General features: G+C 40.9%; 1 protein-coding gene across 1 annotated transcript in view; it reads left to right on the forward strand.

Annotated features, from left to right (window-relative positions):
- LOC124526037 (collagen alpha-4(VI) chain-like) overlaps positions 1-12,916 on the forward strand; it is a 102,492-nt gene that overhangs the window by 17,336 nt on the left and 72,240 nt on the right. Inside the window, exons 5-11 of the mRNA XM_047098733.1 lie at positions 13-558; positions 903-1,457; positions 4,828-5,162; positions 6,136-6,214; positions 7,978-8,123; positions 8,510-8,602; positions 10,463-10,516. Of these exons, the coding sequence (XP_046954689.1) occupies positions 13-558; positions 903-1,457; positions 4,828-5,162; positions 6,136-6,214; positions 7,978-8,123; positions 8,510-8,602; positions 10,463-10,516 (1,808 nt within the window). The remainder of the gene's footprint in view (positions 1-12; positions 559-902; positions 1,458-4,827; positions 5,163-6,135; positions 6,215-7,977; positions 8,124-8,509; positions 8,603-10,462; positions 10,517-12,916) is intronic.

Consider the following 12,916-nt stretch of genomic DNA (forward strand, 5'->3'; position numbering starts at 1 on the left):
CTTATTGCCTAGACTGTGTGCACATCGAGAAGGCTGACATCTACTTCCTTGTCGATGGGTCTAGCAACATCAAGCACAATGATTTTCTTGAAATGAAGGTGTTCATGAATGAGGTGATAAAGATGTTCCGTATTGGGCCTGACAGAGTACGGTTTGGAGTCGTTCAATACTCAGATAGAATTAATAGTCAATTTATCCTCAGCCAGTATTCCAGTGTGGCAGAGCTGAAGGTAGCCACTGATGGCATCCAACAGAGGGGAGGTGGCACCATGACCGGTCTGGCCTTGGGCAGCATGGCTCAGGTCTTTGTGAACACTGCTCGCAGCAATGTGCCTTGGTATCTCATAGTCATCACTGGTGGTAAATCTGAGGACCCGGTGGCTGAGCCTGCAGACGCATTGAGGGCAGAGGGAGTCATCATTTATGCTATTGGAATCAAAAACGCTAATGATAATGAACTCAAGGAGATAGCTAAAGACAAGATGTTTTTTGCAGCTGAGTTTGATTCCTTGAAGGCCATTCAACAAGACGTGGTACAGGACATCTGCTCCTCAGAGTGTAAGAATTTTTTCCTTTAGTCTCTCTTTCCTGCCAAGTATATGCATGCAATCTATTTGAATAGGCTTCATTCTCAAAGTGTGGACTCACTGGTCCAAAAGTGAATATTGGACACAGAGTGACCGTGACCTGGAATGAAGCAAGTTGGTTAAATTTTATCTTTATCATACAGCTGTATCTCATTTGTGCTGGGTCACAGAAAATTTATTTCATTGACTTCCTCTCCCACCCCCTTTAAAAATGTTTTCATGCTGTGTCTATGCCACCCCAGACTGTCCTGGGGATTTATAATTCATTGGTTTCAGGCTCTGAGTGAATGTTCTGTTCTCCTTTTTTTCCCCCAGCCTGTAAGAATAGGCAAGCTGATATTATCTTCCTGATAGATGGTTCAGAATCCATCTCTGCAATAAACTTTGAAAAGATGAAAGGATTCATGAAGAGGATGGTGAACCATGCTAATATTGGTGCTGATGAAATTCAGATTGGCCTTTTGCAGTTCAGCTCAACCCCCCAGGAAGAATTCAGGCTCAACCAGTACTCCTCAAAGGTGGACATCCACAGAGCCATCTCAGATGTTCAGCAAATGAATCATGGCACCTACACTGGGAAAGCCCTGACTTTCACTCTGCCTTTTTTTGACAGTCCAAGAGGAGGGAGACCCAGTGTTCATCAGTATTTGATTGTGATCACCGATGGGGTTGCCCAGGATAATGTAGCCATACCAGCCAAGGCTCTCAGGGACAGGAACATCATTATTTTTGCCATTGGGGTGGGAGCAGCCAAAAGTGCTCAGCTTTTGGAGATTACTAATGACCCACAAAAAGTATACTATGAGGAGAATTTTGAGTCCCTGCAGAACCTGGAGAAGAAAATTCTTCTTAAGGTCTGCATTCCACAAGGTAAGTGACAGAGGGTTTGTTATTTGATCCAAGAGCCCATTGTAAGTGTCAGGGACACTGTTGTCTCTCTTAATAAAATGAAACAAGTCCTTCTAACTGAAGGAGGGAGGGAGGGTCACCCTGAGGAGAGGACAGCTGGCCTGAACTCTGAATGCTGTGGTTCATTTTCACCAGGGTTTTTTTTTTTTTTAGTCATTCTCAAGGCTGTCACCATTCTGGACTCCAGTGGCCCGAACCTTCCCAGGACTCTGTAGAAAGTCCTTACAATTCTTCAGTGTATTCCTTGTAGATAGAAGAACTAGAATGGAATATGTAAACACAACTTAATGAAGATTTGGGCATACCAAAAAGGAAATCGAAGCAGAGAGTAATATCAGTTACATGGGTGCTCTTATGAAATAAAACACATTGTTTTTTTCTATGTGGCTTTGAAGAGAGGTCTCTCTGCTTTGTTGACAAAGCTCCTCCTCCCAACAGTTTGGGTCTATGCTGGTCCCCAAACTTGCCTTTCAGTGGGAGATTGACCCCAAGAATATCTTCATGGACAGTGCTCCCTCCTACCCACAGGGAGTGAGATTCTCCAACACAATCACATTGTAGTCAGAATGGCCAAGCTTTAGATGGTCCTTTTGTGTGTGTGTGTGTGTGTGTGTGTGTGTGTGTGTGTGTGTGTGTGTGTATGTGTGCTAGGGGCTATTCTGAGGGCTTCCATGTATAAAAACATTTAATCTTCACATAACCCTATTAAGTAAATACCATTTTACAGTTGAGGAAACGAAAACACAGCAAAATCAGGTTATTTGGCCTGAGTAAATGGCACAGCTGAGATTTAAACTTGAGGCAGTCTGGTTCTAGAGTCTGTGTACTGGATATTGTTCTAGAGTGTCTTTTGGTATAGTGTGGTAGAGCAAAAGAGGGCCTCTCAACCTTGAATATGCATTCAAATCACCTGGAGATCTTGTTGAACTGTAGATTCTGATTCAGTAGGTGAGGGTGGGATTCTGCGTTTCTAACAAGCTCCCAGGTGATGTTGATCCAGTTGGTCCTCAAATTACACCTTGAATAGGAGAGTAGTCTAGTACAGTCTAGTGTAGTAGAGTGTGTAGTATAGTACAGTACAGCATAGTATGGTATTGTAGGGCATAATGAAGGATAATATAGTATAGAAGAGTATAATATAGTATGATATAGAATACCATAGAATGGCATACAATGGTATAATATGGCATAGTAATGCATAGTATAGTATAATAAAGCAAAGTGTAATATTAAATCATATAAAGGAGTATATGATGAAACCCATAAAGCCCAACATTCCTACATCAACTCCATGGGAAGCAGATACTTTTATCATACATAATTCCCAGGTGAGAAATGCAGATGGGAAATAATGGAGGCAGGGTTTGAACTTCCCAGAAATTTGGTGTTGAAAGCTGGAGCCAACTTTCTAGAGCATTCAATTAATATTTTTGTTCATACCGTGTAGAGGATATCACTTTGTTGTGTCCTTGTGAATTCAGAAATCAATTGAAAAGAGTGGATGTGTAAAATTATTTTCTAAAAAGCGTGGATTGTGGGATGTCTTGTATTAAGCAGTTTGGATTTTTCAGGAGTCAAAGTCCTATTTTTGTTTGTTGTTTGGGTTGTTATACACACACACACACACACACACACACACACACCCCTGGGTATTATCCTGGGCAGGAGAAGAAATACAGGATTCCTGCTTCTCTTTTTAGACTATTTTATAGCATGTAGTAAATTAGCATTTACATTCATCTTCAGCTTTGTCTTCTGACTTTTTTGATAGAAGTAGCTGGATACCTCCATAATGACTGGAATCTAATTAATTCCAGAATTCCAGAATCGTAAAACTGAATCATAAAGACGTTAGAGATTACCTGGCAAGGTTCAACCCTCTACATTAATAGGGAAAGAAAATGCTTGCATATTCTTGCATTACAGAATAAAGCCAGCTGGAAATGTTCCTGGGAAAAAATGTAAATTAGAAATGTTGGAATAATACACCATACTGCAAAAGGGAAATTTCTGTTTTTCTGAAATTGGATCCAATGTAGAAATGGGATTTACATCTGTGGAAATCCCTTTTGGTGAATTTCAATTAGAGGTTTAAAAGTCAAAACAAAACCAAGATATTTTATATGAAAGGAGGGGAGAAAGGCATTTTGTGTCTTGGCACTTCTGGAAACATCTGGCCAGCTAGCATGGATGTATATTATTTAGGGGATGGAAAACTCATGGCTCAGCCCTGGATCTCAGATCCCTGAGATATTGTTTATGACCATTTTCACTGGTAAAGGGTTCAGTATTTATTTATTTTCCTCAAATTTCCTCCTAAAATCTGCAGTTTTGTTTTTACAACTTCTGAGCCAAATACTCTAATGTGCACTGGACTAAGGAGAAAATATCCACGTGTCTTGGCTTGTCCTGGACAAATTGCAAGTTATGCTTGTTGTCTAAAAGTAGTTAATGGTAGTGGCCCTTTTATTATTGATAAATTACATTTTAAGTTATTTGTCCGCATTCTAACCCAGGTGCATCTATGACCAACTTTTGCCTCATTGGAATTCTGTGCATGGTTTTATTATTCACCTGTGAGTGAGTGGGTATAGCCTGAAGGATCACTGGGTTTTCAAATTTTAGCTCTCTTCCAGAAGAGCTTAACAATTTTTAGGTACAAGAAACAGAAGATTGGGAGTGATTGTCAGTTTTGATCTCTTCTAATATGCTTCCCTGAAATAAAGGATACATGTGAGTGGTGAATGAGGGAAAAAACTTTGAGGGGAGAAGGAAATAGTACAGTTTTGTGCTGGAAGAAGACTCAAGGCTCATTCATATTCCCTTCTTCATTCATTTGTCAAACATTTAATAAGCATCTGTCTGTATCAGGCATTGGGGAAGTTAGATGTCATAGTTCTTACTATGAAGAAAACTTTGTTTAGTGGGAGAGAAGGTCAAGTAAAATAACGGTGGACATGCAGGGGTATTTAATAAGTCAACTTGAGTACCTGGAGACATGAGTCAGAGCTTTAGGGAAGGGGATCACTTGAACTACAACTTGAAGGACATGTATGGGTTAACCAGATTGGGGTTGAGGAGATGAGAAAGGACACTTCAGGTAAAGGGAATAGCAACTGCAGAGGAACAGAGCTATGAAACACTATATATTGTATCAGTTAGATTTGCTGTGTAACAAACCACTCCCCAAATCAAACAATCCCTACCATTATTTAGCTTATATTCTGTGGGTTGGCTGCAGGTTCTTCTTTCAGGGTTGGCTGATATATTATGGGCCCGGTCATGCATCTAGAGATGACTAATTTGATTTTTTTCTCCTCCACTTTCAAAGGATGCAACATAGATTTGTCCGTAGGAATTGATATTTCCAGTCCCATTAAGCAAGATCAGCAGAAGCTTCAAGGGTTACTGCCAGAGCTGATGCAACAGATGGCCCAGCTTTCCAACATCAGCTGTAGGGCTCCTGGTCGCCCCAACGTGATGTTCCGCTACTTGGTCCCTGCCTCAAATGGCCAGCTTATTTTTGACTCCGGCTTTAAAAATTATAGTGATAAGATTATTCAGACGTTCTTAATTCATCAGGCTGCCAAGAGGAACTATATGGATGTGGATTTTTTGCAGTCCTTGGGAGATAATGCTATCCAGCTCTCTTCTGCTACAGTGAAGGTAATAAAGGCTGAGAATCCATAATATGGAGCCAATTGCCAGGGTGGGAGGGATTGGGCTTTTGTGACTGAGGCCAATAAGTTGTCCTTCACCGGAGATTCTACATAGAGAAAAACCATAGTCTTATTCGGTAAAGACCAACGAGGGATATGTTTTCATTCAATCAACAAATACTCACTAAGCCCAAGAAGCTCTGTGCTAAATAATGCCAGTAGGGATAAAAGGATAAATCCCTGCCCTCAAGTTGCTCACAGTTTAGTGATCCAGATTCTTCCATGATGCAAATTCACTCCAAAGACAACTTGGAAGATATTAGCTCATTATGGTCACTCATTGTCATGTAGGGTAGAGCCCATTATTTTCCAGTCAGCACTTTGAACTGTCTTTAGTAACTCACTAAGGGCTTGTTGGTTGTTTTCCCTTCCTGGTGCCCAAGAACTATACACCTGCTAAAGCCTGTAGAGATGAAAAGACCTTACGTGATGTTTATTTGGAAATGACAGCCCCAAACTTTGAAAGTTACATTTAGTTTTTCCTTCAATCATGCAGCCAGTGGATTTATTTCTTAAACATGTAATTCACTTTTAAATTAAAATTTTCTGTGAGTAAAGGTAACACATTTTAATTATTAAAAACGCATTAAAATTTTGGTATTTTTTTGTGTCAGTAAAGATGGATATTGCAAGACAGTTAAGTGAACAAGTTGAGCTGGTTCCAATTCTCTTTTTGGTGGGGGGTCTTGAGACTGAAGTAAAAACGAATGTGTAATAAAGTAACAAATAAATGAAGGGGTGAAACAAAACAGGGTGAAGGGCTGGATACAACCAGAAACGCTAAGCTTATCTTTGCATTTTTATAAAATGTGCAACCCTCAGCACCCATTTTCTCCCTCTTCTTTCTTCCCTCTCCCCTCTCCCCTTCCTTTCACTCCATCCCTCCTCCCCACTGCCCTCCTTTCTCTCATCAACAACAGGTCCTTTTAGTGTTTACAGATGGACTGGATGATGATCTCCAGAGACTGAAGGAAACGTCTGGGCTCCTCCGCAGCAAAGGTGGTGCATGTGGTTACCCTGGGTGGGTTCCTCCCGCAGGAACTGAGATGCTCGTTGAGATTTCCAGATGGCACTGGATTCCGTTAAGCCATCCATAGACTAACCATAGAGTGGTTGGTGCTCAGTGCCCACAAGGGTGATGCTTTGTATGAATTAGGGGCCGTTCAGGGCTGTGAGAACCCAGGATCCCATAACCCTGACAACGATCAAGGAAGGGTCTCTCTGACTGAGACAGGATTGGCCAATTATCAGCCTGGCATCTGCTTTTGAAGGTTGAATGTGCAACTTCATGATAATTGAGTGCTGTTTGCGTTTTCTTAACAAGGGTCTCTTTTTCCTAAACTCTGGAATCACCCTAGAGCTGGGCTTCGTTTTTTCCACTGCCCACCCTTCCTCCTCTGCTCACCAATTCTTCCTCTTTGACCATCCCCAAGGGCTGCTACTAGTCTGTACGGCATCTTCGTGAAATTAAAAAAAGATGCCAATGCTCCTGGTGTATGCGACCCTGTGCCTGGGTGCCTGGCTTAATGAATGGTGTGCTGGCTGGATTTCAGTGCCCACCAGCTCCCTCAGCTGGGTGTGCTTGGGCAATAACACCTGCGCGGCTGTGCGCAATTGCCGTTCTGTCCCCATTTGGTGCCACTCAAAAGCTCTAAAGCAAACTCAAGATGAACCACCAGCAACTCATGCTCCGTCTACCTTTCTCCCTCCTCGGTAGAGTATGTTCAGTGTATTTCTCTTGAGATGATGCTTTCCATTGGTCGACACTATGCTGGAATATTTTCTGTGATAACTTGCTTCCAACTAAATTTACTACATAGGAAGTTTTAAAAGTAAATTTTCTGGAAGAGAATTTGAAATCTTGGATGAAAGACAGCGAACTTTGCCCACATGCTAGATCCGCATTCCATTTCTAGAAATTTTAAGGAATGATTAAGACTGTGCATACAACTTAAAAAAAATTTTTTAACGTTTGCTTATTATTGAGAGACAGAGAGAGACAGAGCATGAGCATGGGAGAGGCAGAGAGAGGAGGAGACACAGAATGCAAAGCAGGCTCCAGGCTCTGAGCTGTCAGCACAGAGCCCGACGCGGGGCTCGAGCTCACAAACCGCAAGATCATGACCTGAGCCGAAGTCGGACGCTTAACCGACTGAGCCACCCAGGCGCCCCTATGTATACAACTTTTAACCACAGGATTGTTAAGTGGTTTGTTTACGATAGCAAAAAGCTGATGTGTGTGTGTGAATGTGCTGCTCAAAATATTAACAGAAATATTTGTTCAGAAATACTACAAACAGTGACTTCTAGCTGTTTGAAAAGCATCCTTGTCTGTTGGTTCTCTGTCATGTGGACAAAGCCGGATGATTTTGTAATGCCTTCATCAGTAGGATAGGTTCGTGCTGCAATAATAAACAACCTTCAAATCCCAATGGCTTAAAGGAGCAAGAATGTATTTATCTTATGCCTCATGACCGCTAATTTGTGTCTCATTCTCATCACTCGAGGACTCAGGCTGAGAGAGGGTCTGTTCCTGTGGCAGGGGGCAGGAAATGGGGCAATGTATGCACTGCTCTGAAAATTTCTCCCAGGGCGTGACACACGTCACTTCTGCTCATGTTTCATTGGTCAGAAATGCAGTTTGACAGAAGACAGGTGAAGGCTGGAGAAAAGGGTGGGATGATGCATGCATATTTAGGGCCCGGACAAAGACCAGTCAATAGACCTACAAGTAAAATCTCCCACCTGCTGGCATTTTGAAGGATTCTCTGGGCTCCTCATTATTGGCCTGGAAGGTGTGCATAAATTAGAAGAACTCCAGGAGCTAGAATTTGGCAGAGGATTCTCATACAATCAACCTCTGAGCATCACACAGCAATCCCTCCCAAGCATCTTACTGAAGCAACTTGTAAGTATTTTTTTTTTTCTAACCCCATCCTTCACTAGGTCTGTTTATTCTAATAATTTAAAAAATGCAGAGGGAATTAAAAAAAATTAATGTGTATTTATTTTTGAGAGAGAGACACGCACAGCATGCAAGCGGGGGAGGGGCAGAGAGCGAGGCAGACACAGACTCTGAAGCAGGCTCCAGGCTTGGAGCCGTCAGCACAGAGCCTGACGCGGGGCTTGAACCCACGAACTACGGGATCATGACCTGAGCTGAAGTCAGACAGTTAACCGACTGAGCCACCCAGGCGCCGCAAAACCCAGAGGGAATTTTGTCTCTTTGGTGTATCATGTGACATAGGTTAGCACAGTTGGAAAAAATCACGTTATGTGAATTCTGTTTCTCAGGACACAATTGCAGAAAGAAGATGCTGCAATACATATACAAAGTGTTTTGGAGAAGATGGGCACCGGGGTGTTGGTGGGAACCCTGGGAACAAGGTGAGAGTTTGTTGGGCGTGGACGGTGGGGGGAGAGAGGTGACGTTTCAGCACCGCTAGGTACCGGGCCCCGTGTTCTGTCTTTAACATACCTTTGCTAATTCTACCCTCTTAATAAACCTTCGAGGTGAATATTATTTTTACGGGTGTGCAATAGAGGCTTAGAGAGGGAACATTACTTTCCCGAAGTCACACTCTTACGAAGAGGCATTTGGGGATTTAAGCCCCTTTGTCCACCTGACTCCAAGTCTCACGTTCTTTCCACTCTCTTATGCTGTCTCCTTACATTTATTTGACAAAAAATTTCACAAACAAATTTCACAGCCTCTACTGCTGCACAGAAGTTTTCGCTTGTCTGCAGAATTTTCACTTGTGCCTCATCTGCCTTCTTTACAGTGGTTAGTACTTCTTTCCCTCTGAGCTAACTAACCTTCTGTTCTAGAGGATTAAACTGAGGAAAGATACAATTGCTTTCTTTGTTCAGTAGTGGTCATTTTGCATCTGCCTGTTAACTCCATGGTGAAGTGATAGAAAATTACCATGTCCCACTTTAATTTTTTTTTTATTAAAAAAATTACCTTAATGTTTATTTTTTTAAGAGAGAGAGAGTGCACATGAGCGGGGGAGGGGCAGAGAAAGTGGGGGACAGAGGATCTGAAGTGGGCTCTGTGCTGCAAGCAGATAGCCCAATGTGGGGCTCGGACTCATGAACTGAGATCACAACCTGGGGCAAAGTTGGACGCTTAATTGACTGAGGCACCCAGGCTCCCCTAACGTGTCCCACTTTTAAAGGAGAATAAATCTCATTAAAAATGGTCCTCGTTTATCTACGAGGTTCCCTCGCCCACAAATGACAGCTTTATGATGGGATAATCACAAATCCTCCTGTAAGATTGAGTTAAACCCATTGACTTTGCCCATCTTTTTACATTCCCTCTTTGGAAGATATTTTGTGAGGTTGTTGGAATGAGCTCTTACTGACTTTGCAGGTCAATCGTGATTTAGAAGAGTATAAAGTATATGATTACTTTTAAAGAAAAATTATAGTTATTCCCTACTACTAGATTTTTCCCCCTTGTGTTGTTCTTAGGTATCAGACTGGAGAATTAGGAAATCAAGCTTGGGAACCTCTTGACATATGTTTTTTTGTTTTGTTTTGTTTTGCATCTCAAGGACTCTGCCTCACAGGCCAAAGATGGGAATGCTTTGAATAGTTGACTTCTCTGCTCTTTCTGTCTTAAGAAGTCAGTGATTGGTTGGTTGCATCGACATTCATGTCTTTGTTGAGCCCAAAGAGAATACAGCTCCTATATCTTATTGCCCAGTTTTTCAATCAAATAAGCACATCTGGCTATAAATGGCAAGCCAAACTTCCTTGAGAGGAAATAGTTTATGTGTTTAGTTATCTCAGAAGAAGTAAAAAAGAGAGCGAGGAAGAGACTAAACATCTGAGTCATACAGAAATAACCATTTCTCATAAGCAATAGGGCAGTAACACCTTTGCTTACTGACTTTTTGTAGAACAAGGTCAAAGGCCTCTTTAAGAGTAACAGTGTTCCTCAAACATTTAGCTAGAAGTTAGCTTTGGCTTGGATTTTCATGATAAAATGGCTTAAAAAGTATTTTAGAAAAATAAAAGTCGGTTGATGTGCCAACTCTTAAGAAAAACAGATATTCAAGACAGGCCAGAAATACTTGTTTCTGTATGTCTTTACACACTGTGCTCAATGTTTAGTAGATTCCCGATATCATGTCAACTCCATGAGACAAGGGTATCTGTTAGTAACAATTCTTATGTCCTTTGGCTTTGAGGGAAGAATTTAGAATCCAAGTTACTTCTTTTGATTTCTTTTTTTCTCAGGGAAAGAAGGGTGCTGACGGGTTGCCCGGTCATCCTGGTGAGGAAGGGGGACATGTAAGTACTGAATCTGATTTTTTTTCTTGGAAGGCATATGGTAAAATGGGTCAAATATTAGAAACACTTAACTGCACTTGAGCCATGAGTTTTTTTCTCATCTATACCATTTAAAATGGGTTTAAAAATATCTTCATGAAAATAACCGTTTGTTATAACAAATGTTAGGGGGACAGCCTCCAGCAGGTGTTTAGTGATGAAGTGTGGTCATTTTAATCTGAATTTGAGGTAACTTAAAATGTGGTCTGTGCCTGATGAGTATGTATATAATAGTAGTTGTTAATTTTGAGCTAAATTGCAGGCACTTTGTTAGTATCAATGAGATCGCAATGTTGGTAAGTAGTTTGAAAAAATATAATGAGAATCAAGGCCATTCTTGTAACAAGATCACTCGGATGCCTCCTGGGTGGTCGAAAAGGTGATAGAGTTGTAGTTACCCACAAATAGTTTGCACATAACCCTGCCTATATCCTTGGGCACGGGAAAGTTAGCTGTCACGTGATTCGATGTGGAGAAAAATGCATACTATAGAGAGAATTGTTGGCTAAGGGACTGGAATGTGGTAGGGACCGTCTTTATTACACCGTGTAAACATCAAAAGGATGTTGGGATGCCATAGGTTTCAGTTAATTTCAAATTGTGGAAAACCCCTTTACCACAGGTATCTATTTTAAGGTTGATTTGTATACACCACTGGTTCTCAAACTTTCGGTCCCAGGAAACTCTCGAAGGACCTCAAAGAACTTTTGTTGATGTAGTTTCTGTCTATTGATCATTACCATGGTAGAAATCAAAACTGCCAGAATTTTAAATTATTTATTTATTTTATTCCCCCCAAAGAAAAACAAGCCCTTACTATAAGTGACCTCTTCCTTTGTGAAGAATAACTACATTTTCCAAAACGAAGTAAGTGCGTGAGAGGTGTGGCATTGTTTTTACATGGTTTCAACGTCCTGCTTCTTAGAAGACAGCTGGATTCATATGCCTGCGTCTGTGTTCAGTCTGTTTTGATATCACTTGGTTTGTGGTTTCTTAAAAACTCTGCTGTACACTTCGGAGAGAATAAGAGTAAGAAAATAAAATAGCATCTTTGTGTAATTAGGAAAGTAGTTTTAACTTTCTGAGCACCCCCTCCCAAAGGGTGTTGGGGGCCTGAAGTGTCCTTGGACCATACATTTCAACTTGCTGGGATAGTCAAGCATTAGTGTTCTTATTGCCCAGTTAGAGTTTCATATTGTTTTATTGTTCTAAACATTTAGGCTGCTGGAACTTGGAAAATCAACAGAAATTAAGAAAAGAAATGCAGCTGCTGAGACCTATATAAGCTGATTCATTTCTTTGATTATATTTGTTGGAGAACTGCTTGACTTTTCTCTCTTTAATTTGCCTCAGTAATTAGTCTTAGATGTTAGAAATACATTCAGAAATGTGGGCTGTGGATTTTTGCAATTTTGTTCACGTATGGTGAAAATATTTTTTTCCCCATTTTTATGATGTTTTAAACGTTCTTTAAGTGTTAGTTTTGAAAAATATATATGTACGTATATCTGAGAGAGAGAGAAAGAGAGAGAAAGAGCATGAGCAAGGGAGAAGGGCAGAGTGAGAGAATCTTAAGCAGGCTCAGCATGGAGCTCAATGTAGGGCTCGATCCCACTACCTTGGGATCATAACCTGACTCGAAATCGGGAGTCCAGTGCTCAATCGACTGAACCATCCAGGCACCCCAAATGTTATTTTATTTTTTCTGCTTGGCCTGTGGTTCAATGAGTCTGGCTAAATTTAAGACAATAATTTAGGGCCTGACCAACTGATTAGTGTCATTGACACCAATTTCAGACAAATAAGATATAAACAAGCCCTTGTCTGTGTAGAGTAAGAGGCAATTTTGTCCCCCTTCTCTGCTCTGTTAACATCCTAAAACAAAGATGGTTTATAAAGACTCTAGTACAGAGCTAAGAATATAGTGTGAGCGATATACATAATTTTATACATTTAAAATTTCATAGTAATTATTTTAAAGACAATAAAAATAAATAACTGAAGTTAATTTTAATAATATATTTTATTTAATCCAGTCTATCCAAAATATAATTATTTCAACAGGTAATTAATATAAAAATTGATGAGATTTACTTTTTAATGTTTATTTATTTTTGAGAGACAGAGGGACAGAGCATGAATGGGGGAGAGCCAGAGAGAGAGGGAGACACAGAATCTGAAGCAGGCTCCCGGATCTGAGCTGTCAGCACAGAGCTTGATGCGGGCCTTGAACCCACGAACCGTGAGATCATGACCTGAGCCGAAGTCAGGTGTCTAACCGACTGAGCCACCCAGGCGCCCCAATGAGATCTTACTTCTTAAAATATACTGTCTTTGAAATCCTGTGTGTATCTTATACCT

Source organism: Lynx rufus, unplaced genomic scaffold, assembly GCF_022079265.1.
Source record: "Lynx rufus isolate CCGP_SWC_20201006 ecotype Redwood Valley unplaced genomic scaffold, mLynRuf1.p SCAF_5, whole genome shotgun sequence".
Lineage (NCBI taxonomy): Eukaryota > Metazoa > Chordata > Mammalia > Carnivora > Felidae > Lynx > Lynx rufus.